This window comes from Zingiber officinale, chromosome 9A (assembly GCF_018446385.1).
Source record: "Zingiber officinale cultivar Zhangliang chromosome 9A, Zo_v1.1, whole genome shotgun sequence".
In the NCBI taxonomy this organism is placed as follows: domain Eukaryota; kingdom Viridiplantae; phylum Streptophyta; class Magnoliopsida; order Zingiberales; family Zingiberaceae; genus Zingiber; species Zingiber officinale.
In genome coordinates, this window is record NC_056002.1 from 126,591,280 (window position 1) to 126,618,246 (window position 26,967).

Here is a 26,967-nt window from a genome sequence, read left to right on the forward strand (position 1 = left end):
ATTCATCTTCTTCAGATCCCCTTTCAATGACTTTAAGATATGCTTAAGATAATATTGCTTATTACTTCGAATTGCTTATTGTTTGTACTCCATCCATTTTGTCCCTACTAATTGGGAAAACAAATCATGTTGAGTCCACGTATTGAAGAATTTAAATGACTTTTATATGAGAACCCCTAAATCCATGATTTATATCAAGCAGGCTGAATGATCTAATATGCATTTCAAGGGCAGGGGTGAATTTCACGAAACTCTGTAAATTAGCTTCCAATGATTCTCTATTGACCAGAGTTTTGTTCAATTTGCTATAGAAATTACCATTTATCCATGTGTACTTGCAACCCATGTATGTTAGGTCCTCCAGTTCTGTAAATGTCACACAATGATGAAATTTTAATATGCAATAAGGTGTGATCGAGAGTCCTCCACTCTTATCCTCCATTGTTAAGTAAGAGTTGAAATCCCTTAGACCAGTCATGGGGTCTCCATATCAACTGAAATATATTGTAGTCTCACTCATAACGCCTTCCTCTCTATAATAGTAAATTAACCATAGACAAATATAACCACAAAGAGTCTCTGTGACATTGTGCATCTGACCAGGCAATGCACAAATTAGTCATGCTATTCTAACACCTCCAAATCAACCTTCTAGTTATCCTAAATCAGTAGTATCAAACTTCTACTCCCTTGACTAACTTACCGTTCTATCTAAAGTTGATGAAATCTATGAGTTTTCAATTTTTAAAAACCTTCCACCAATAACTTCATCTCCAGTACACCTAAAACACTTAACTTTATACTGCGAAAGAGGGACTCCACCCCCCTTCTGTTTGAGACCTTTATTGAGACTTCTAATATTCCTGGAATTTATCTTCATTTGCCTTGTGAAGGCTTGCGCCATCCTAAAGGATGAGGGTATTGTCCCATGGATAGCTTCGATCTTTACAGTATACCAGACCTACTTGAAGTTCTAGCAATCATCCTTGGCCAATCCTCCTCATTCTCTTGCACTATAGCTAGGGTTTTGCCTTTTCCTCAAGTAACTGGAAGGTAACTTTTACACGTCCCTAGATGAGTTGGTAATTCAAGTATGATCTTTAGTGACCGATCTTACTGTGATGTATTTTTGTTGTGTTTTTCATTCCACTATTGAGCTTGTACGTATCTTCCATTTCCTAGTAATTTCCTATATAGTTTGTGCACAACCTATAGTGTCCCGTAGTACTTCCTTGCTCCCCTCCTACAATTTGCTCCTTAGTCATCACAAGATCTTCAATAGGTTTTGTCTGTTGAGACGCTTCAACAACTGATGCTTGTGGTGAGCTTACAACAATAACCATTGTCATAACATCTAGAAGCCCCATTCCTTTAGCGGTTCCATTTGTTCTGAGCAATTTATATCCTTTATTGAATCACCTCCTCCTATGTTGGCGATGTTCTTTGTGCCAAAGCAAGGGCATGGGGGTGCTGCACTTTTGTCACCCTGATAACCAAATGTTATTGAACCAGGTCAGTAGATGCCACCATATCTGAGAGTTGTGATGTCAATTGTTTATCACCCAAAACTTAACAATGATCTTGGTGATGCCCCATATGTTGTCATTTTTAGCAAAACTCAAAGATATACCTCCATACCTCTAGGAAGGATCGTTGTGATGGTTGTCGGCGGCTCCTGCATTATATCCACCTCTTCTAGCACATGCGCACAATTGATTCAATTCCTTTGTTGGGTTACATGATCAATAAACAATGGTCGATCAATGTTGGAAGCTAACATGCTCAAGGTACGAATAACCCAACATTCAAGTGGTAGGTTGAATATGTGTACCTATACTAGTAGTTATTGTAGTTCTTCCTATTGAAAAAAGAATCCTATTGAAGTGGCTTCAAGTACAAAGGACACCCTATTGTCGCATAAGGTCCTCCACTCATGACCTTCTCACAGTCCTCTGTATAATGGATTTTGAAGATAAGATACATCATTTTGTGGATAATTATATCATACATGACGTTCCATTGCTTAGCTATGGCTTTGATCATGACCCTACCTAGAAACTGCCTAACGAATCATCCTACTAGATAATCGCCTATATTCATCTTGATTGTATCAATATCATCAGTCTCTAATGTAACTCGTTCATTATCAAATGCCATATATTGGAGGACATTCTTTTGTGCGAACAATCAATTGCAGGAGAAAAGGTCAACCTACCTTTTATTATTCTTATCCTTGGGGGCATCGGAGCTAAGGGATGCCCCTCTTCACTATTGCCTTGATATGTACGTTGAGGAATATTTAGAACAGTTATTGTCCTCATCTAAGTGGCCACCATGGCACGATTCCCCTCTGCCCATTGCCTATTGCCTGTTGTCTCCGATCAAATTTGGAAGATAACCACTTATGGTTTGTCGTGGGTCAAATCCGTAAATTTTCAAATTTGTTTAGAATTTCCAAATAGCCCAACACTTGTTGTCCATGACTAGATGATTCAAAATTGGATTAGTTGGATGGTAAGAAGAGAGTCATCTACTCCAAGAGATAGCCAAGATATGTCTCCAAATCTAGAAATAAGTAGAGAAAATTCTACAACCTTCCAAATACCCTTGTTGACGAGGATTTTCCTTATGCAAAAACCAACTATAAGGATCCACTGTGCAAATATCATATTGGCTTACACAGGATATGTCATCCACATCATCCACATCACCTACCCTCCACGTCGACCTCCTTACACAACCCAGGGCTGACAATGAGGACCTCAACCGATGCCTGCAAACCTTGTCGCTTCCTATCTTCTAGCTACAGAACTCCACCCAATGTTGTCACTACTTTGAGAAAACCAACTCCAAAGAATCCTTGCTCGTATAGCACCAAATCTCCCAAGAAGATCTCCCCTTATCTGTGTGAGAAAATCTCACCCAAATAAGAGGTATTCAATAGTGTCACCAATGTGCGACTGAATGAAGACCACTACCTTCTTGATTAGAACCCAATGAGTAGGAGTACCCTCGCCGTTGAGATTATTGCGTTGGATTGCAGTTGCCCTCTTCTTAAAGAGAAGGAAGAGTTTCTCTCTCTAAATGTTACAAGGCAAATGACCATAATTATGAATTAAATGGTGGTATCCATAAGAGAAATATTTCTTAAAAAAATATTTATGCATTGCAATGATAGAGAACCTAAAGTAATTGAGGGGCCTTAATTTATTTAATGCTCTTTCGAAAACTATTTCCAAACACTTATCTATCTTTTGGAAATATTTTGAATTCACCCTAATATATTTTTATTGCTTTGGCCTCTCTGGTTATTTTTTATATATGTCAAGGGGGAAGAGTATAAACTAAAAAAAGTTGAGTTTTTGTTTTGAAAAAGTTAAATATTTTTTTAAAAAAAAAACTCAAAGACATTAATTTTAGGAGAAGAGGTTAAGTTAAGGGGGAGTTATTTTTGAAAATTGATTTATATGAACTTTTTGAATGGCTTTATCTTTCCTTAACTATGAAGTGTATTGTTATAATTAAAAAGAGAGAGATTGTTGGTGTAGTGAGCACCATATAATCGAACCTGATTTTGATAAGGGTTCAAAGTTAAGTTGTGTTGTGATAAAAAAATATTGATAAAGTGTCGCTAGACCGGATACTAGGCAAAGGGAAGCACTAGTAGGTAAGCTGGACTGGATACTGAGCAGAGCTAGAAGACATGACAAATCAAGGACCCCATGTGGGAAGTCTAGATGGGTTAGTGGACTGAATGTCTACTAAGTCGATGGGTCGACAAGGATTGGACATCGAAGGAAGCGATAGGGTCAGAGAATTGGATGCTAAGCAGAAATTCTAAAGAAGTATGAAGGACTGGATGTTTGGCAAATCAAGTAAATGCTCCTGAGTTGAGAGATTCTTCCGAAAGGAAGTATGTGAAGATGCATTCCCATTGAGGAACATTAAGTATTGATCTGACCGAAAGGTTTCATTGGAAATCCTAAATCAAAATCGGACAATTGAATAATTATCCAAATTACACATATTATATTATCGGTAAATTAGAGAAAAATCCCCAATCATAATGTTAACTTTGCATGCAATCCCCATGTCCAAAAAACTTTGTTTCCACTCCCTGCATGCAAAGTATTACTTGTTTCAACTCCCTCATGCAAATATTGATACCTAAATTGCCCCTCAGATTTTTTTAGTACAAAAATTTCAAAATTGAGTACAAAAAGTCCAAAAATGAGTATAATTCTTCTTAAAGTCAGTACTTTATATTAAAAATCGAGTATATTTTCTATCAAAATTGTTCCTCTTATTTTTTAGGGTTTAGGGTTTAGAATCGTACTCAATTTGATAGAAAATATACTAGATTCTAAGTTAATATACTCAATTTAAGAGGATTTATACTGATTTTTAGACTTTTTGTACCTAAAAATATCATGGGCAATTTGGTAAAGATACTTAACTGGGAGTGAAAACAATGATTTTAATGGGTGGGGACTGCATGCAAAGATTTGTTTGTCAATAGGGACTGCATGCAAAATTACCCTTATATTATCATGTTAACTATGTAGCATAGGGACTTGAAATCGGCAAAGTGGACGAAACAACAATTCTAGGCGACTGGAGAGGATACGGGCGACAAGAAGTCCGGATGATTGGAGAGTGTCGGATTGGATGAGGCTTAGCTAGGGGCGCTCGAAGGCTATATGGATAACTGGAAGGGACTATAAAAGAAGCTGCGAATAGCAGCCTCAGAACAACACTTACGACTATCTTCCTACTCTCATCTTGCTCTGAAATTCTAACACAACACTCAGGTGTTGCTCTGATAATCATGCTTGACCTTGGATCCTTAAAGTTGTCGGTATTCTTATTTCTTTAAATTATCTTTTCGTGCATTAATTCGTAAGGAGCGGTAAACATGTTATCGTTCCTTTACTTTTGTAAAAGACGAATCTTTACCTCCGAATCATTATTCGAAGGAGGAGATTTTTAATGAATTGACCATCGAAAACGGTCGATGATTGCGGACCTTGGACTAGTAGCACGGGCTATAAACCAAGTAAAAATAAAAGTGTATGTGTTGTGTTGCACTTTATTTTGCTACGCACTTCAAAAAAGTGGCATGCGCTATTCACCCCTCTCTAGCGCTCTTTTTGATCTTATAGATAAGACTTAAAAACTTCACCTTAGCTAAGATGGTCCTCAGAAAAAAAATACTTTTGTTTGAATGGATGGGAGGCATGCCCCTCAATCTACGAGATGTTGGCTGCATTCAATGATGATTCAGATCATATGCGGACCTAACTACTAGGACCTCCAACACCTCCACCTTCACTTACCTTAGAGGACTGGATTGTTGAGAATATAATCAAAATCTCACATTAGAAATACATGAAAAATATCATGAGTTTAAAAGATAAAAGATATTTCCATTGGTATGAAACATTTTGAGTAAAGTCCAAAAATAAATCCATAAGGGCTTAAATCCAAAGTGGATAATATTATACTATTATGGAGATATATAAATTTTTTTAGTCCTAACAAGTGGTATCAGAGTCATGATCTAGGTCAAATCATGTGGGTGGAATGATGACCTTGAATGAAGTAGGTGGGGGTTCCCAGAGAAGTAAACTATAAGAAAAAAAGTTCAAGTAGGTCAAGAATGATCAGATACTTAAAGAAAATCCTAGGAGTAAACCCTACATGATGAAAATATTAAGATTGAAGAAATTTAGATATCTTTATAATAATATATTGTCTATTTTAAACTTAAACTATTATAGAGATACTTTTGAGATGCCTCCAATGGGTATGAAAGACTAGAGAGCTAATTAAAAAACAAAGGATTTCTTCTCACAGTATTTGTTGAGTACTTGAGATAGAAATTTATAAAGTTTTCTCCGTATTAATATTTAATATTAAGAGAACAATAAGAACGCCAAATGTTTGGTACACAATGTGAATAACAATTTATCCAAAATCCTTATCTTGCATTTACATAAACTCATTTTTGAAATTTCTTTTCATCAACTCTGAAATTAGACTAAACAAACTTTCTATATTTTCTTTTCCTTCGGCACCATGAGGTCACTCGTGAGTGGGAGAGAGACAACTCGTGACTGCAAGCAACCTTACACTTGATCATAAATGATTCATGTCCATAGGGCATAGCACAATTGAAGGTACATGATTTTGTGATCGAAAAGTTCAGAATTCGATTTTCGGGGTATCATTATCTGAGGTTAACGTTCCGACCATGCGCTTTCAATTATGTACATGTATTTATAACGATTCCACATTTTTTTTATAAATAATTATTCATAATTTATCTTTTTTTCAAATAATAGAAAGTCATCTTAGAGGAAGGGGCCGTTGATATAACGATTTCATCCTTTTACTAGCAAAGAGCCACCTTGCGACTGTAAGATTCTATGACACAATTATGGATCCTACGAAATCACCAAAGTTCGTCGCTGTCTTTTTGACGTTTTCCTTTGTCTTTCCCTCTCCTTGTTCCTTATTTTTTTCCGTCAAATTTTTTTTCCACCTAGATTCTATTCATCTTCAATTCACACCCTAAGTAAACAAAGCAGACGAGAATAATCCAAGATACAAGTGTGTGGTACACAAAATGGACAACAATTTATCTGTTACGATCATAGAATTGTTCAAATAACTCCTTCAAAATATTATAATTTAAATATACTATTATATTTATTATTAATTTAGATAAGATCATTAAATTTATCCCTGGAATAGATTATTAGATTTATTAATATTTTTTATATTGATTTAGTATTATTGTAGGACGGGTTTGTTACACTGCACGCCTAGCATACGCAATAGGCATGCACATATGAGGAATTAATTCGATCCTGCCTGTACAGACAGTGCCCCAATCTCTTACATTGTAATGGTGGAACCCACACTTAAGTAATGAATCCCACCATCACATTATGAGAGGTTGGGACATTGCCTGTACAAGCAGGATGAAATTTACCCACATGAAGGGCCTCGCCACATGACAAGTGCCCACTACTGAAATTTTTTTTTCTAGTGGGATGACAAATCTAAAAAAAAAAAAAAGTTAACCTCTTAAATAAATTTTCATAAATACTTTTCGATTTATCATAATGATTAATAAACAAATTTCTATAAAATCAAATCATATCCATGGTTGATCAATTCCAACAGTTAAATACTTAGATTATATATAAAATAAAAAATAAAAAAAAAAACAAAATTCCTAGCCAATTTGTCACGCTTGCCTTAGACATAGAATAAACTTACACCCATATATAAAGAAATCTCTGAGTAAATACTAAAAAAATGCAAGTATTTGTGACCATAGACATGATGTTTAATATCTTCAACTATGGGAGACTGGTTTTGTCATTCATCTTTGTAGTGGCGTGAGAATAAAGAGTCAAAAACATACATATCTTATTGGTATTAGTCCTACGAATGGTCTTTTGATTGTGTTAATATCAACATAAGCATAGCAACCTTAATCCAATAATGAGTTAAGTCTGCTACATAACAACAGAAAAAGGTATCAAATCCATTCAAGAACCTTAACCATGGCCACATTCACAAGAAATAAAAACTGCTTCAATAAAAACACTAAACAAGTTGTAAACAACTCAGAATACAGCAAGTGGCAAAACAGAAGCCTGCAATTTTGCATATCACCATCAAATTTAATCATTCCAGCTCTTCCTCAAGTAATAATTGGTTGGCTCCCAGATTTGACATCTTTTCTTCTCTTCTCCAATCGCTCTATTGACCATTTAGGCCTGTATTCTAGATCCCAAAGTATTGGGCAAAATCAGCCAATCTGGAAGTAGTTGGGTGAGATAACACTGTGGACATCGATATCAATACGCATAACCATGTCTGATTAAATATGCTGAGCTACCACATAACAATGATATCATCTAGAGGAAATTCAATGTGGCACAATGTGGGGAGGGGTTACCCCTTTGCAGCATTTGAAGCAGCAACTTCTTCAAGGCGCTTCCATGTTGCTTCGTGTTTTGAAATAATCTCATTGTTTTTCGCTTCATCTTCCTCAAACTTCTTCAAGCACTCGGCTACTAGATCAGGATCATGACTGGAGAAAATCTTGCGAACGTTGAGTGTGAGACTTTGAACAGCTTGATTCCAGTGGCTCTTTGAGTTTCTCTCCAATGCAGGAAAGATGATAGGTAGTATGACCTTGTTGTTCTGTTTAATCAAGTTCTCAATATGATCATTATTCCAAAGGAACAATGCTCTTTCTGCCACCTAAAACGCAACAGAAGATTGTATCAGAGACCTTGTATCAAACTGTGATAGATCCATCAATCTGTCACAATCCAAGCAAGGTAGATGCAAGTAATCTAATTTACAGATCAGCAAATTAACATGGATGATAAGACAGACATGAAACAAGATCCATCATTCTCGTATAATTGTGAAAAGATGGATCATCATCATATATCACATTGTGTCGTTTAGGTCCAACCATTAATCATCTAACATAGATACTCAGTTTGTTCAAGTGCAGAAGGAGACAAATACAAAAGCTGGAATTGCCAAATCTACAGCTATTCGATCATCTCAAATGTTGAAAAAAGTAAGCTAGGAAATAGGAGTTAAGCTATGCAATCATCTCCAATGTTCAAAAAAAGTAAGCTAGGAAATAGGAGTTTACTAATCAGTCATACCAAGACTACTCTAGTTTATTCTAATATTATACACATGGCAGAAGAAATAATAAACTGGTCGAGTATAATTTAACACAGAACTGCTGTTTCTAATGTTCTATAATATTAATACCAAAACTTTGGAGGCTAGGTGATCGATCTTTGACATTAGGCATGTTAATCAATTTCTGAGTTCCAAGAATTGGGCATGAACAGAAGTAGCTAATACCTATCAACAACTATCCTTTGTTGTGTATAATTAAGATATCTAATGCAAATAAGGAAACAAATATTGTGGAAACGAAAATAATTCTAACGAAAATAAATTAAAGAGATATTTCAAATTGGCTCATCCACGAAAGAAATTGAAAATCTTCAAGATTAGAAAATATTCAAGATCAACACATCAGCAATAAATGAAAGTAAATTAAAAAATATTCAAAATTGGTGTATCTATGACAAATTAAAATTTTATTTTTTATCATATCATAATTAGTATTTTTATTTTGGTAATAAATAGGGAATAATTATAATTTTTATTAATATTCGCACATTTTCTTTATTTAAAATATTTATTTCTATATTTATTGTTGAATCGATTTATAAAAGAAGCCAAAAGTCTTGTATTTGATCATCCTTGAATTAGTATAATTTCCAATTTGACTTCTCCATATGAGAATTTTTCCCTCTGGGTGACGTAATTTTCTCTCTTAACTTTGCCAACTTGGATCCAAGTTCCTAGTGGTTCACTTCGACAGATCGATTTTGGTGTTGCATTAATTCAAATTGGAGCCTTGTCTGGTAGTTTGGTTTCAATACTAGTTATATGCATTATCCATCATTCCCAAACTTCAACTCCACCCCTATCCAGGACTCATTCGCAGTTGGTGACCTAGTTTGTTTCTTTATATCTTTCTTTAACACTAGTCTATTTTTTATTGTGATCTCATTTTGTTCCTACCACATCACCACCACAAGCACTAATGCCACCGCCACGAATATCTCTGTCACTTCTGCTACCTTACCCTTCCGCCCCACTGCTCCTCATCACCCTCACCCTATCAGATCACCAGTCATTGCTTCCACTGTTAACAACAAAGTTGATCGATGTCACAACCCATCAACTCAAAACATCACCGTTTTCTCAAACATTACACCATAATCTTATTGATTTGTTGCCTTCCCAATCCACCAACGCTAGCTCATCACAATGACCACGACAGTAATGTGCTAGCTCTTCCTGATTGCAAACAACACACATGGGGGCAACCAAAAGGCAACAGAATCTCTAAAAAGTTTTAATTGAGCTTTTGCATTTTAATAAGCGAAAAAAGTCGTTATCTCTTCTAAATTCAACAAAGCACAGATTAACTATCTTCCTTAAGCAACTTCCACATCAATATCTCATATCATCTGGGTATAAATGCAGTTCCTCTTCTTAAATATTTAATTTTTATTTATTTAATTGTCAATTTTAAATTACTAGCATTTAATAAGTTTTTTCTCACAAATTTATACATATTAGCATTTTATTCATATAAAAAATATCATCAAAATTTCCCATTTTAATTTAGCCTTCATTAAAAATCATTTCTTATTTAGTTTAATCTTCATCCATTAAAAAATTATTTTCAATTTTAGTTTAATCATCATCCATAAAAAAATATATATTTTTTCTATATAATTTAGTCATAATCCATAAAAAATAATATCATTATTGGTTTAATAATTATACTTGCATATTAGCATTTATCATATTCTTCAACATCTCATTTAATTATCACATCATTTTATTTTATAATTATCAATATTTAAATTAATTTAATGACAGAAAACACCATACCAACTACTAAATATATGTGATTCAAATTTTAGGAACATGAGATATCAACCAAATTATACCCATGCGATCAATGAACTTAATCACTATAGTAACTATTCTTCATAAATTGCTAAATTTAAGAATGACATGTATATAAGATCAAGATTAAATTGTCCCATATATAAAGAAGAATTTAATTATTTTTGTGAAACGCATTAAGTCACATACCCCTATATTTGATGGAACTACAAACCCTAATATATTTCTTAATTGGTTAGACGACATTAGAAATTATTTTGACCAACATAGTACAAACCCTATCAGTTCACACTCCGTGGACCTACTAATAATTATTGGCAATGCATCCCAAGCATTAAAAACCAAGACAGACAAGAATCCATTTATACAATATCATGAAATGAAAAGACAAATGATGAAAAGATCAGTGTTATAAATGGCAATAGGTGGTGACGGTGTGGTTAGTGACCGCTTACCACCTCGACCGCCTAGGGGGTGCCTAGGCATTTGAATTTTTTTTTTTAAACTATTTTTATATATAATTAAATAATATATTAATTAAAGGATAAAAAATTAAATAAATGATCAAATTTTTAAAAAAATATATTAACTAAAAATAAAAAAGTTAATTTATTTTTTAAAATAAATAAGAATAATTTTTAAATATATATTAAATTAATAGAATAATTTTATTGGGCTTTAATTAAGTCAATTAAACTATCCCAATAATGATTAAAATTATTTAATCTAAAGTTTCGATTAAATTCTAAGTTAAAAACTTATTCTATTCGGCGATCAACTTCGGCGTTTCGACGTCGGGCGCGTCGCCTAAGCCCGGAGACGAGTTCGCACTCGTCGCACATGCACGGACACGTCGCCCGAGTCTGAATTGGAAACGCTTTACCACCGTCCGAGTCCGAATTGGACAAGGCGGTGTGGTTGAAGTCGACCTCCCGCCTAGGCAGTGCCTAGGCAACTGCCTCAACCACCATTTAGAACACCGGAAAAGATGTCCCACTAAATTTTAATAGGTGATTGCCTAACAAGCATGTAAAAATGAAAACTTAATTTTCAAAACCATCACCCGACCTTAATTCCTGTAAAATCCATGAGCTTGTCACTAAAATGAAAGAATTGTGTTCGAATAAACGACCTCATAACCCAATCTTAGAAAAATCCTCCAAGAAGAATGCTCCAATAACATTTTGGATGATCCCTTTGATGATGTGGAATTAGGAGAACATCTCTTATTGCCTTAACTTCTTTGTAGTCTAATCAACTAGATATTATTCATGACTCTGACTTACAAAATATAACACATTCATGTTATCTAGAAACGCCAAAAGAACTATATAGAACAAGCTACATAAACTAATAATGAAATATGCCAACTTAAAAAAATGTAAATTACTTGACATGAGTCCTCCCATAGCTATTTATTTCTTTGATGTTTGTAGTTGAATGTTTTTTTATCTACCAAATTAAGAAATGCACCATGAGAGGTATATCTACCAAGGTGGAAATTGTATTGAGTAAAAATTATTATAAAATGTCTAGTGATATTGTAAATTCCTCTATTGCATTTATTAATTCAAAATTCCATATCACAACTACATTATATAAATCCAAACTCATCAAATCTACTTCATTTGCTCATATTGTCAGAAATGTTTTTTATAATGCTTGTTCATTTTAACTTTCTAACTTATTTAAATACAAGTTCAATTTTTAAATTGGAGGATGTGCTAATTTGCTTTGAGAAGTTCGAGCATCCGTCTTCATATATTGATTTTATTATAGGTTTTGTGGAATCATCTCATCATTATTGCTTTGTGTCATATGATTTCAATGAAAGCATGAATATTTTATTCTTATCATACAACAAACTTAGATATTTCTTAATCGTTGGAAAGGATGACCAAAAAAGAAATATCACAATTACTCTATAAAAAGAGAAACAAAATGTATCGATTTCTTTCTTCTTGGAAAGGATGTCAATGGAATAAAAATAATGAAGAAACATTGCTAAACAAAATTATCAAAAAATTATTCCTTATGCTTAGAAACGACAACCTAACTTGTCAGGAGTGAAAACTCATATAGACGACGACAAAATAACAACTACCACCAAGCCTTATCCCACTAGGTGGGGTCTGTTATATGGACCCTTCTACGCCATTGAGCACTATCCCCTACTATATCATCATTTATATTTAAATAAATTTTATCTTGTTTTATTATTGCTAACCAAGTCTTTTTTAGTCTGTCTCTTTCTCGTTTGATATGGATATTTGTCATAGTTTCACATCGCCTAACTAGAGTATTTATTAGTGTCTAAGTACATATCCGTATTATCTTAAACGTGTCTCCCTGAGTTTTCCCTCAATAGGTGCAACCCGACTTTCTCTCTAATATTTTTATTTCTTATCCAATCCATCCTTTTATATACGCACATCAACCTTAATATCCTCATCTCTGTAACTCTATCTTCTGCTCATGTGCTAAAAAAAACTTATGTAGACAAGGACACAAATATGGCAACAAAAATGCTCATCTATGATGAAGGAAAAGAAATTGAGAAATCTTCAAGATTAGAAAATATTAAAAATTTGCACATCTGCAACAAATTAGGGATTTAATTTTTATAGGAAAAAATCAAAAGGGCATCCCTTATTATCGTTTTGGTCAAAAGGGCACCTCTTTTCATCATATAGCTGCTACAACATGCTAAAATTAGTCAAAATTATTATACATTGAGTACTATTATATCAAGATAATCTTACCAACTTGGTCAAAATTGTCTAAACATAATCAAAATCTCTTCAACTTGTTTAAAATCAGGTCAACATTGTTATTGCAGCTATGTCATAACTCTTACAGCGTTGTAACAACTATGGCATAGCTACTATGAACCATTATAGCAACTATTGTCAATATTTGTTGCAAGTTGTGTTAGCTATATCATAACTACTACAATAGTTTTGAATTGATTTTGAATAAGTTGAAGTGATATGGACCAAGTTGGTAAAGAGCATTTTGCTATAGCAGCTACACTATAGTTGCTACAAGTTGGTAAACGTGTTCTATGTGTAGTAATTTTGATTAAGTTGAGTCAGTTTACTTTAACACGTTGTAGCAGTTACGCTATAGTTGCTACCACACTAGAAGAAGAGTGCTTTCGAGATAAAAAAATATATTGGGGCATTGTTTTGATTTTTTTTAAAAAAAAAAAAGAGGCGCCCATTTGATTTTGCCCAATTTTTATCATATGGTAATTAACATTTTCTATTTTAATAATATATATGGAATAATTATAATTCATATTAAGATTACCATATTTTCTTTATTTAGAATATCTATTTCTATATTTTATGTTAAGTCGAGTCTATATAAAAGGAGTTAGCCCTCTATTTTAATCACCTTTAAATTAATACAATTTCTAATTTAACTTCTCTATGTGAGAAATTTTGCCTCTGGGTGAGGTGATTTTCTTCTTAGCTTCACCAACTTCATTCCAAATTCCTAGATGGTTCAATAGTTCCATTTTGGTGTTGTGTTAATATCATAGGAACGGACATGGATCAAGTTCACTATCTGATCTGCACAGTTCAAGTATGTGGACCCTGTATGGAGAATATAGACAAGTTTGAATTTGAACAGCCTTTTGCAATGAGAAATATTAACAAGTAATTGCCAATGATTTCATGTGTCAACAGGATCAGATTCATTAACATCTTAGATACTTGATATCGTACCTATAGTCCTATGCAACACAAATCTACATGCTGGAACTGGAGGGATCCAGACTAACAGATATCTACTGACAGTATGACATTGATAGTGTAGATTTATATCCAACGGAATGCATAGAAATGAAAAATACCATAAAAGAAGTTCAATCAATGACAACTAAGCAGACTACAAAGGTAAGGACATAGATAAAGCTCAGCCTTCCCCACGTGTAAACTTAGAAAGTGTCATCTTTCACAAAGATATACTAAGAAACACTTGCAGGTGAGTGTTTACCTTATGATGATACTAACTCATCTGACTGTTTATACCTTATGATGATACTAACTTGCAAGAAACTGAGAAACACTTGCAGGTGATTTTACTTGGACAAGCAGATTATGTTTGAAGTATGAGGTGGAGTACATTTCTATTAAGTCATAAAATGGATAGTTTGGGATCAACTTAATAACAGAATCTGGGACTTCCAACCATATGGGAACAAACAAGTACATGGAAATCGAAGCATTGGGGTCCAAAGCAATAGACTCAAGGTCTTCTGTGCCAACACTATAAGCTTTACTTCAATTCTACACATTTGAATGCACATATAAAGTGACATTTACACGTGTATTTTTTAGATGGTGGATTGTTAAAAAATAATTTACAAAAAGAAAACAGAAATCAACAATAACAACGCACCAACAGCTTTGACTAACCAATATAAGAGAGGGTGGAGAGGAAGGGGGGAAGATGAAGATGATTAACTTTACCAAAAAAGAAATTGACCAGATAAAGCAGATGTTGATGGTAGAGGTGAACATTTAGTAAGGTTATGTTTGGTTGTGTGGAATGAAATGGAAAGGGGATATTTCACTTCCATCATTCCATTTACATATTTAGGTGGACAATTAGAGTGAACGATCATTTCAAAGAATGAACCATTTCATTCCACCTATTGCATAACTTAAGCAGTGGATTCCCTTCATTCCACCTCTCTTAAATGTAATATTTCATGACATTTTCAAATCTAAAACTGAGAAATATGATTGAATTAGGTGGCTTGAGTGGGCAAGACAGGTTGAGCAAATGGGTTACATTGGCCTAGTGAGTCAAATGGCAAGATAAACCAAGCGGATGGAGTGGATTGGGCCGAACGATCCATGTGGAACAGGCAAGCAAGCCAAAAGGAATGGGTTGGTTGGTCAAGTCACACTAAGATAGACCAAGCAGAATGGGCAAAGCAAACTGAAAATAGGAGGTTAAATTGGTTGAAAGAATTAGATGAATCAAATGAGTACATAGAATAAATCATTCTATTTCTTTTCCCATTGCGTTACTACAGTCAAACAAAGGAATCGTTGGATCACTCCACTCCATTCCTGATCCATTCCATTTCATCAGTTCATCCTACCAAACATAACCTAAGTTCATAACAACAGACTTGTAAAATCATCATAATCAAAAAGCAAATGAGAAGGTATAGTAGATGAGAATGGGAAAATAAAGTTAATGTTAAATTCCCTACCCCATACAATCAAAATCCTCAATGCATTAGCAATTTATCCTCAAAAGTCAACTTGACAATATTAAGATACACTCATGACACCTAGTCTAGACTCAAGTTTCCAAGTATTAAAAACCAAAACTTAATAAATGATTCTAGAAACAAACAATTGATAATCAATCGTGTTGGCCTATAAATGATGACATTGAAAAATTCATACAAAATTCAGCCGGAGAGAGAAACATTCAAAACAATATCATTCCATTTCAGTCGGATGCTGGCTTACTCCGAAGAGAGGAAAAAAGAAGAAGAGGTGGAGGAAGAAGAGGATGAAGAGGCCAACTTGGGCAAAGCTCGTAGGAGGATGAAGAGGAGTTTGTATTGGAAGGAGGTGGATGGCGAAGGCGGAAGGCATTCATTGTGGCTCAAGTGGCTTGGTCAACTCAAACAGGAAACAAAGGCATAAGATGTTTTGGCACAGCTTGAGCAGAGGAAAATGCGGACAAAGGTGAAAGAAGGCATGAACCAAGGCAGAGGAAAAAAAGGAAGACATGGACAAAGGTAGAGGAAGAGGAGGAAGACACAAGAGAAGGCATAGGGAGAAGAAGACTACACAAATGGAGGCGGATGAAAGCTTATCTCATAGACCAAGGTGCCTTGTTTGCTCACGGCTGCTCACTAAGAACATAGTTCTCATGGCCATGCCTCATGTCCTTCCACATTCTGATGAGCGGACGGAACGAAATGTTTTGCATGTGCCATCTGACATAGAACAAACCCTTAAACCTTGAGTGGTATCATGTCAAATCACCCAAAACAATCACACTTGTATTAAAACCATTTTAATTTTAATGGTCAAATAAGAAAACAAGCACAGCTTTGACCAATTTACTCAATTAAAATTTAACATCTGTTCTGAAGTTCGATATGCTTAACCAGAATTATCTATCTAGTCACTGAATTCCTTCATCATAAGGTTAAAATACATCAAAGTGATTATCGTGGCACACTGATGCCAAAAAAGGATGAATAGAGTACAGAAATTAGAATTAATATAAGAAGGCAGAATGAGAGGGCAGTATCAAACATAGTATGCAAATTCATTCAAAATTCCATCAACAAACTCACATTTCAAGTTCAACTTTAGTAAATATATAGATGACTAGATAAACTGATATAAACATTAATTGCTGAAGTTAGAAAACAAAAGGTATTCCTTAAAAGGAATACTTATTACTTACTTAGACTACAACTTATGGCAGCCAACATCATCATTAGGCAACAAGTGTGCACAATTTTAGAGTGACCAAGGAAGAGCAAATAAGTGTGGCAAATAGAAAGTCTATGTCTGCCTAATGAGATGACAGAACATGGGGGACTTTTTAAAAAATAGAGACAGAGATCATAGGTGGGGATAGAAAAATAGAAAATTGAGGAAGAAAGTTTACAAATTTCTCTAATTAATAGGAAAGATAGGGAATAGAGGAGAATGCAAAGTTTATGTTAATTACTTTGTTTACTTGGGAAGAAAGGTTAGCAATAAAAAACAAAATGTATAATTACCATATTAACCAGCCTAACAATCACATATATCCTCTACCCGTAGGTTCATTCATTGTCCTTTATCTCTCCTGTCAGCCAATTCAATGAACTTCAGATGCAAATGGAGAGAATTTAACATAGAAAAACATATCCCTTAAACAAAGTAGTTATCAATCGGATTACAAAGTTATTCAGCATAATTACTAGGCACTCCTAGCAGCTAGGGTATAGGCAATACAGATAAAATGCATTCAGTAACATATATGAAATGGTTTTCTAGATGCAATAAATTAGAGTGGTGAGGCAAAGCAAAAAAAAAGTGCGGTGAATAGAAAGCCACACTGGGCTAATGAGATGATGATCCAAGTTCAACATTAGGTGTCATTGCTAAACAAATAATGCAGAACGAAACTCTCGTTCCTATTTTACAATTTATGACTCTTCGGCAAGTCACTCTTGAAAGCCCCCCTAGCTTTTCTTCTTCTCGTACTTCTTTCGGAGATAGAGAAGCCTCTTACAATTCTTTACAAGATGAACAATGAGGCTAAGATATCTAAGGCCTAAGATTAGTCAAGAAAGAGCTCAGAATATGAATACAAATAAGCGTGAATGCCACCTTTAACTGCTCCCCATGCTCCTCCTTTTATAACTCTTCAATGTCTTGGATCCACCATCTGTCAATTGTTTTCCCAATTGCAAAAACTTCTAGACTGCCAAAGGCTACCATAGTTGACTGGATTCCATTATGAATCCACTGGTTTCTTGTAGTCCTTAGCCCACCTATCGTTGTCATTCAATTTGTATCATAAGGTCACTTGAATTTCCCATCAGGTGTACTAATGCCACATTCAGTTAGTTGGTTAATCAGCTTGAATTGATTACTTGGTGGATTCAACCTCCATCAGTTGACTAACTAGGCTGACTCTGAACCAATCAACTAGTCAATTCAACGAGAATAGAGATATTCCATGGTTGATAAATCTTGAGTCCACTACTTGGTCCACACAACCACTGGTAAATTGAAACCACTTTCAGTTGCAAGGATAGTCGACTACAACCATCCTAATGGTCAAGTCATTGACTGAATTAAAGACTTCCCTCTCCCAAGTACAAATTTCTCACTCTCAACTCATTCAAGAGTTTACCTAGAAGTCATTCGCCATAAGGTTATCTTCCGTCAAGTTATTCGGTCCTCGGATGCACCGAGCCCTCAGCTCACTCCATGTGTCATCTTCACTCTTCACCAATGTAGTTCCAATTTGACTCAACTAAACTTGATACTTCTCATCCAACGGTCCCTCAAATGTATCATACCATCCTTCTCCGAGATCTAAGCTATTGAGCCATCAAACTAATCTCTGACCTTGGCTAAGCCAAATCTTCATATGCATACAAACAAAAAATAGAGTGGTATTATTGTAGATAGTTCATTAAAGGATGAAGTTGTAAGAATAGTTAGAAAAGGGGATAGAATTATAACTCTCAAGATAGTAGTGACGAAAGAAACAATAAACGTAATTAGCATATATGCACCTCAAGTAGGATTAGAAGAAGCTACCAAATCAAGGTTTTGAGACGACCTAAATGAAGTATTACAAAATATTCTATCAAATGAAATGATTTTAATAGGAAACAATTTAAATGAACATGTCGGAGTAAAAAATAAGGAATATGAGAGGGTAGAGTTATGGGTTTGGAACGAGAAATAAAGAAGGGAAAACTATATTGGATTTTTACAATAACATATAACCTTATATTAGCTAATATATTTTTTAAGAAAAGAAAAGAAAAGAACACTTTGTCACATTTAAAAGTGGGAAAAATAAATTGCAAATTGACTTTCTTATGATTAGGAAGAGAGAGAGAAAGATTTATAAAGATTACAGGTCATCTTGAAGAAAGCTTAACTACCCAACATATGTTAGTAATGTTGGATAAACACCTCAAACATAGTATCAATAGAAATAAAAATATATACGACTCTTAGAATTTAATGGTGAAAGTTAAATGATGGGAAGCAAAACATATTTAAGGAGAAGGGAAGAGTATAAGCATTAGGTGAAATATACGATGAGTCTAATACGACATGTGATAAGTTAATATCAAAATTGAAAATAATAGCTAAGAGAATTTTGGTGGTGGAATGAGAAAGTATAAGAGAAAGTTTTAGGAAAAAACGAATAGCTTATAATGGATTATATATTTGTAAAAACAAAGAAAACTTAAAAAATTATACAATAGCCAAAAAAAAAACTAAGAAAATAATCAATGAAGCAAAAAATGAAATTTTTGAACGGTAATATCGAAAATTGGATAAAAAGAAGGGGAAAGAGACATTTATAAAATAACTAAAGTAAGAGAAAGGACAATAGAAAAAACATAATAGAAAAAAAATAATAAAGGAGATCACGGTGATCGAAAATTAATTCAGGTTCACACTTGGAAGGTCGACAATAGAAGTTATACATCTTCAGATCTACTCATACAACTAATTGAAAAGTATTGGGAGCAAAAATAAGATCTACATATGATATTCATTGACTTAGAAAAATCTTATGATAGGGTTCCAAGAGAAATTATATGGAGAATTCTAGAAAAGAGAGGTGTTAGCGTAGCATGTATTGAACTAATTAAGGATATATATATGAATGTAACGACCACTTCAAACAGATTAACTGAAACATTTCCAATTAAGATGAGGTTACATCAAGGATCAGCTCTAAGTCCCTATCTTTGTAGGATAATTATGGACAAACTCACTTGACACATTCAAAACACACTACCGTGGTGCATGTTGTTTGTAGATAATATTATTTTAATAAATGAGACACGTGAAGGAATAAATGTTAACCTAGAATCTGGGTAGAAAACACTAGAAATGAAAGGTTTTAACCTTAGTAGAGTAAAAACAAAACATATGGAATTTAAGTTTAGCAATATTAGACATAATGAGTCAATTATTAAGATAGGAGATGACAAGTTGGTTGGAACTTAGAGCTTTAAGTATTTAAGATCAATTTTTTAAAACAATGGAGGGATTGAGAGAAATATCTTACATAAAATACAAGCAAGATAATTGAAATGGATGAGAGAGTCAGGTGTTTAATGTTCTACAAAATAACGATTAGACCTGCTATATTATATGACGTTGAATGTTGGACTATGACTTGAGCACATGAGTAGAAGATGAGAGTTGCAGAGATGAGGATGTTAAGGTGGATATGTGGACATACAAGAATAGACAGAATAATAAATGAGAGCATTAAAAAGAAAGTCAAAATTACATCTACGGAGGAAAAACTCCAAGAGACATGTTTAAGATGGTACAAACATGTACTTAGATGGTCAATAAATGCTCCAGTTAGGCGATATGAAACTATGAAAAATACGCACATCAAACAAGAAAGAGAAAGATAAAAAAAAACTTAGTTAGGAACAATAAAACAAGATAACATTTATTTAGCATAGATGATAATATAAGTAGAGGATAGAACCCAATAGCATAAAAGAATCCATATAGTCGACCCACCTAATAGGATAAGCCTTGTAGCAAATTTATGCAACACTTCTTGCTAGCCTTTATTGTGAAACAAGCTCACGTGCCAAAAAAAAAATTGAGATCATTTTGTTTACCTAGGATGCTCTAAAATCCCAATCTTCCATCATATGGATGATAACAAGAAAGAATGTTGCATGTTACTAATTCATAGGGCAATGCCCAGGTGATTTGGTTTGAGGCAATAAACATATGTTTCCAATTTCAGAGTTTACCAATATACAAATGAAACACAAATATAATGAAGCTCATGCACTGCTAATCCATACAAAAATCATCAAAAGTTAGTGATGGTCTATAAGTATGTCAGCATAAATTTAAAGTTGGTGAATGGTATATAAGTATGTCTTCATAAATTTATACTTCATAAAAACAAAGCTTGAATATTCAACATAACATAGGCTACACAAGTTTTGTAAATGAATAACTACTCCTTTTGTACTCATTATACTCATTGCTAGCACATATATTGATTTGTTGGGAAAAAAAAAATCAAAGGGCGCTCCAAGTTGATAGAACCATCAAACATGCATCCTTTTTAAATTCTTTTATCAAACCAGCACTCCCCCAAATTACTCCTACTCTCATCTTTGTCCATCCTAGCTTCCCTCCTCCTTGTCAATGTATACACCTACACTCACTGTCAACCCTGCAACATTCCCTATCAACGGTTGCAACAACGGCAATGTTAGCATCCACATTGGAGTGCCAAAGTTGGTGGCAAGCAGCTCCATATAGTTGATCCACATCTACAGCACCAACGAATCAGTCGCGACATGGGCATCGCCGAATTAATCTAGCAAGTTTAGAAGTTCAATTATGCTTGGCACTCTAGATGTCGATGACTCCTTAGTGTTATGACGCAAGCATCACTGACTCCTTGATTCAACAATGCGATTGTGGGTGACTCCTTAGCATGGAAACAAATGCGCAGACAACTCTTAGGCATTGGTAACTACTTCAAACTCAAGAAGTCCAAGAACTCTCATAGTGGCGAGAGCATTAGTGACTCCTTGGTGCAACAACGCAAGCAATGACAACTACTTAGCATTGTGGTGATTTCTTGATGCTCTAGAAGTCCAACGAATCCAATGGCAACACAACCGTTGATGACTCCTTGGCACTCTAACACACACATCAACACCACCATGACTACAACCCTTGAAAGGGGGTTGCGGGAGTGGAAAAGGGTGCAGGCATATACGGTAACAACAATGTAAGGGGAGTAGGGATGGAGAAAGATAATGACAAGATTAATTTGGGAAACATGGGTGTCAACTTGAAAAAAAAAAAAAAAACTTCTAAAAATGCCTCTTTGATGATTTTATAAATTTGTATCGTCCCCTTGATTATTGCCTTAGTTTATTTGGATATTCAATTAGAAATATACATTACATAAATAGAATATTGAAAGCTATATACAAAACAATATATGATAAGTTTGATCAAAATAAAGACTTCATCATGATTGTTATTAGCATTGTGACATTTTAATATGATTCAAACGCATAAACAAGTCTTTCAATAAGTTAATATAAAATTTGACTGTTTAAATTATTTATAACAAGTTTACTATATTTACATGTCATAAAATACTTTGGATTTAATTTATTGGCTTGAAGTGCAGATTCACTTAACTATGTGGCTCTAGTTGGAGAGTAAATGTGACTAAGCTAGAGTTTGAATCATGCTTGACAAGCTTTTTTGATAAACAAGCTTAAAGTCTTTTAAAATCGGCTGAACATGAATCTGACTTGATCTTGCTACTACTTTTTAATAAGCAAGTTTAAATATGGTTGAACTCGACATGACTCGACTTAACTTGTTTACAACTCCAGGTCTTAAGTTTTTGTGACTTTCAATGGTCTACATCATGTAGTCATGTTGCATATGTAATCACTTGATCAAGTGTACCTCAATTTTACTAGGCATGCACCAAATCCTCTAACCTATAGGCGCCTACTTGTGTCTGACACATTTGAAATGTCACAATGCTTGCTTGCAGAACTGACATTGATGTTATTTCAAATTGGATTGCCAACAATTAACCCTTCAGCACTCAACTAGAATAGCTATATAAGGTTCATGATTTATCCTAATGCCTATAACTAGTGGGAAAGAGTTATATTTCCTTGAAAAAACTTCAAATTTAAAATAATAAAACAAACGAAATTACAACACTACCAAACAAACAGTTATATGCATGTCCAAGATCAATGCATGCACCAAAAGTTCAGTGATAAATTTATTCTATGCAAAACAAAGATGTGACTTTAACTACATGCAATGGTAGCCTGTCTTTGTATACACTACTGCGATGTGTCTAGATATTAGTTGAAATCATTAATTCATCCATTCAAACATTAAATTAGTAACAAATCTTATCAAACAAACTACTTATTTTGATTAACACTATTATTTTCAACTTAGAATATTTGTCCTAGAAGAGATGGAAAATGATGAATAAACCAAACTTGTTGCAAATAGTTAATTCAACTCAGATGGGATGAGGTTAAGAGTAACATAAACCAGGAAAAAATAGGATAATATGGTGCACTTCTGCAAATCTTCAATCACAAATTTGAATAACAAGTGCAACTACCCTCCACAATAGCAAATAGGTTCATCCAAAAACTTCTTATGACAAGCTAAAGTTGTATAAATTACAGATGTGGTGAGCAGCTTATTATGAGAGGAAATTTTCATACTTCCAATTAGGTGACACTTTAGTCGGAGACTACACTGGCATAATATACGTAAAGTACAGTTATAACTACTTACCAATAAATAGTATGACAAAATCCATTTATGTAATATTATCGTAATGAGATCATGTATTAGTTTAACAATGAAATGGAAATTCACTCGAGATCTATTGTGTTGGCAAAAGAAAAAAGACCGATGTAGATATGGCATGCACATTTCTTATCTAATGAAGTTAATTGATGTGGATAGCTTACACAGATGTGGTGAGCATGATTATGGCATGCACATTTCTTATCTAATGAGAGCTTACACATCATGGCAACCTAAAAAAAACTTAGGATTAAAAGGCCTATGCCAACTAACAGCTAATTGCTTTTAGAAAGCCTGAAAAAAGTAATGAAATATAAGTTGTGGCAGGAAATATATTTTCAGAAGCAAGAAGTATACATGCATCTGTGAATGGCCTAACATGAAAAATTTATAATTCAGATAAAGGGGTTGCTACCTGAAAGTGAGAACTGTTCAAACATCGAGCAATCTTGTAGAAAAGTGGAACCATGCATCGTTGAAAATCTGCAGGCTGAGTAGCTTCTAGAACCTCTTCTAACTCTCCCAAGAACATGACTTCTTTTGTACTGTTTGTAAGAGGCCAGTATTTCAATAAGCCCCTTATAACAGTATCAGCAAGTTTGCAATCCTTCTCAATAAATTGAGTTACGCAATATGATAATTGCTGATGGTACATTGCTATGCACCTTGGCTTGTGAAGTGGGATCAGGGCCCGTACAAGGAATAATTTATGCTCTTCTTTTAATGGCAATGCAAACCCACTGATGATACTTCCTAAAATCTCCAATAGCTCAGCAATCCCATTGTGTTTTTCTGTCTCAAAGATAAAACGATAAAATATGTTGTTTATAGCTTTTCTGATGTAGGGTCGGTGCACCATAAATTTTCCATAGATACGATGCAGTATCGTCTTTAAGTACTCCCTCTCTCTAGGATCTTCAGAATCAAATAGATCAAGGAGCTTAAGAACAAAGGAATGATCTATATACCTTTTTGCCAACTTAGCATCAGTCTCAGGAGATGCAACAAACCGTAGAAAAAACTCATAGACAACCTGCAAGTGAGGCCATGCTGGATCCATTACAGGCTCTTCCTCTTCAGCATCAATTTTTTCCAAAACCATGTGTTCTCGAGGTGGAATAGTTAGGTTTCTGAACAAGTTGATGGACACCATCTTGGTTGTCTCTTGCATGACATTTTCTGGAAATTTGCTACTTGCTGAAGTCACATAGTCAACAAGTTCCAATAAAGTCTGACGCTTTATGTCTTTCTCTTTCAAGTTCTTTGTTGGGTCAATGAAATCAAATATAGCACAACACAAGTCCAACTTTTTAATGAACAAACTCTGCCTCTCAGACTGTTGAACATCCTTAAAGCTAGGCAATGCTTCATATATTGGGACATAGTTCCCATTCAATCTCGAATTAACAGATAGAGAATATGTATTTAGATGATTTGACCCAGGATTTGAACCAGGAGGGACCTGACTGTTGAGACTTGTGGTCCTATTGCCTTGCAAATCTCCACTCCTCGAACTGCTAGAAGAAGAGGTCGGAGGAACCGATCCACCAACTGAACTATCAGATGATTTTGACGGTTTCCTTGGGAGCCGGTTTAGTATCTGCTTAATCATGCTTGAAGGTAAGATATTTAAGTTGGAAAATAACAACAGTCTGAGATCTTAAGGATGTCTCTTCAGGGGCACAAGTCTCATAGTTAATGGTTGCCTTAGCTGGCAGACACTGCCTTTAACCTCATGGTTCTTCCTTTGCCTTTTCCATAGATATCCAAGGAAATGTTTAACAAATTGCTAGACAAGTTCCAAAATCCTGAGAAAAAATATGTTTTTTCACTTAAAAGAAGATTGCTGGAACATCCACAATCTAAGGAACTATCACACAAGCAAAGATCCATTACGTAGAGCAGATCAAAAGAAAAAAGAAAAAAAAAAACCGTTCAGCTGGTCGTTATCTCTGTAAAAGAAAAAGAAAAACAGCAAGCGCCGGCACCCAAATCAACCCCGAAGCTCCACTCAATCAGCAGTGCATATTTCCACTCACCGCCCCCAAATTTGATGGGCTGCCCGAACAGGATCAAAACGATCTGTGCGATCCCGAGCGGTCAAGGTCACGCTTTGAAGCGAGAATTGGAGAGAAGTTGCAATAAGGGCGAAAGTTAATGACAAAAAACAATTATTAAAAGACAGAATTTTTGCAAATCCAAAGCCACAATTTCGGAGAGGGAGGAGCAATGAATGGAAGAAAGGGAAAAAAAAAAACTACCTTTTTTGTGAGACGAAAGAAGGATCTCACGCACTCGCCTCTCGATCGGCCTCTGCCTCTTTCCTCCTATTACGAACGAGCCAGCGAGAAGAAGACCCTTGTCCTCTCTTTTCTTTCGTCTTTCCTTCGTAGTTTATTGAGCAAATCGGGATTGGGGATGAGCAAAAATAAAAAGGGTATAAATAAAATCTATATTTTTGAATTTTTTTATGAAAATAAATAATAATCGAAAAAACTTAATATATTTTCTTCGTGAATATGTTTACTTGATTTTTATAATATAAAAAATCTAGACCAAACTCTGATTTTGTTACTAAACAACTAGATGGATTAATCCTTAATTATTTAATTAAAAATTATATGAAATTAAAAAGTTTAAAAGATAATAATTAGCTTGATTAAATCGCTATTGCCATGAATACATAAATATTATTAATATTAAAATTCTATTGATGACTTAACACAGGGCAAGAGAGGGAAAATGAATAACTTTATAATTTTTTTATTAGTAATTGTTTACATCCAACCAATGTTTAAGATGATTAATTTGATCCTATCAAAATTTCCACCGACTAATAAAATAAATTGAGAAGTTCAAATGTACGACCCAATGTCATAAATTTTTTAAATGAAATTTACTATGCGTGAGATTTAAACTCTCAATCCGTCAAATCTTTTACCATTACATCCAAGTCTGGGGGCATGAATAACCTTACACTTTGATAGATGAGGTCACAGGGAAGTTGTTTGTGTCAATACACTATCTAAATAATTATAATAACAATAATTATCAAAACTTCTTTTTTACTTTAAAAAAAATTATTATAATACACATGTTTACCCAAGGCCCTCTCCAAAAGGAACCGTCTGGCTTCGTCTCCTTCCAACTTTCTCTCTCTGTAACAAGCTAGCAAACGATGCCTTTGGTTTAGATCATCTTCTTTTCTTTCCATAACAAACAACCCTCCATCTCCTTCTATCTATGTGGCAAGCTAGCAAATAATATCCTCTATTTGGACTGTTTCCTTTCCTCTATGTAGCAAGCAACCCTC

The 26,967-nt window shown here is 34.3% G+C and overlaps 1 protein-coding gene across 3 annotated transcripts; it reads right to left on the bottom strand.

Annotated features, from left to right (window-relative positions):
* Positions 1 to 7,473: 7,473 nt before the first annotated feature.
* Positions 7,474 to 26,062, bottom strand: LOC122019766 (serine/threonine protein phosphatase 2A 57 kDa regulatory subunit B' theta isoform-like). 3 transcript variants are annotated; one of them, XM_042577279.1, is made up of 5 exons: positions 25,916 to 26,062; positions 25,694 to 25,765; positions 24,070 to 25,462; positions 7,976 to 8,283; positions 7,474 to 7,859 (listed from the first exon to the last, which is right to left on the bottom strand). In XM_042577279.1, exons 3-5 carry the CDS (start codon positions 25,264 to 25,266, stop codon positions 7,826 to 7,828), a joined length of 1,539 nt encoding a protein of 512 aa, XP_042433213.1. In that variant the 5' UTR covers positions 25,267 to 25,462; positions 25,694 to 25,765; positions 25,916 to 26,062; the 3' UTR covers positions 7,474 to 7,825. The 3 variants fall into 3 exon arrangements, with proteins under 3 accessions (XP_042433213.1, XP_042433214.1, XP_042433211.1); XM_042577280.1 differs by having other exon boundaries at positions 25,587 to 25,765; XM_042577277.1 differs by lacking the exon at positions 25,694 to 25,765.
* Between the last annotated feature and the right edge of the window lie 905 nt (positions 26,063 to 26,967).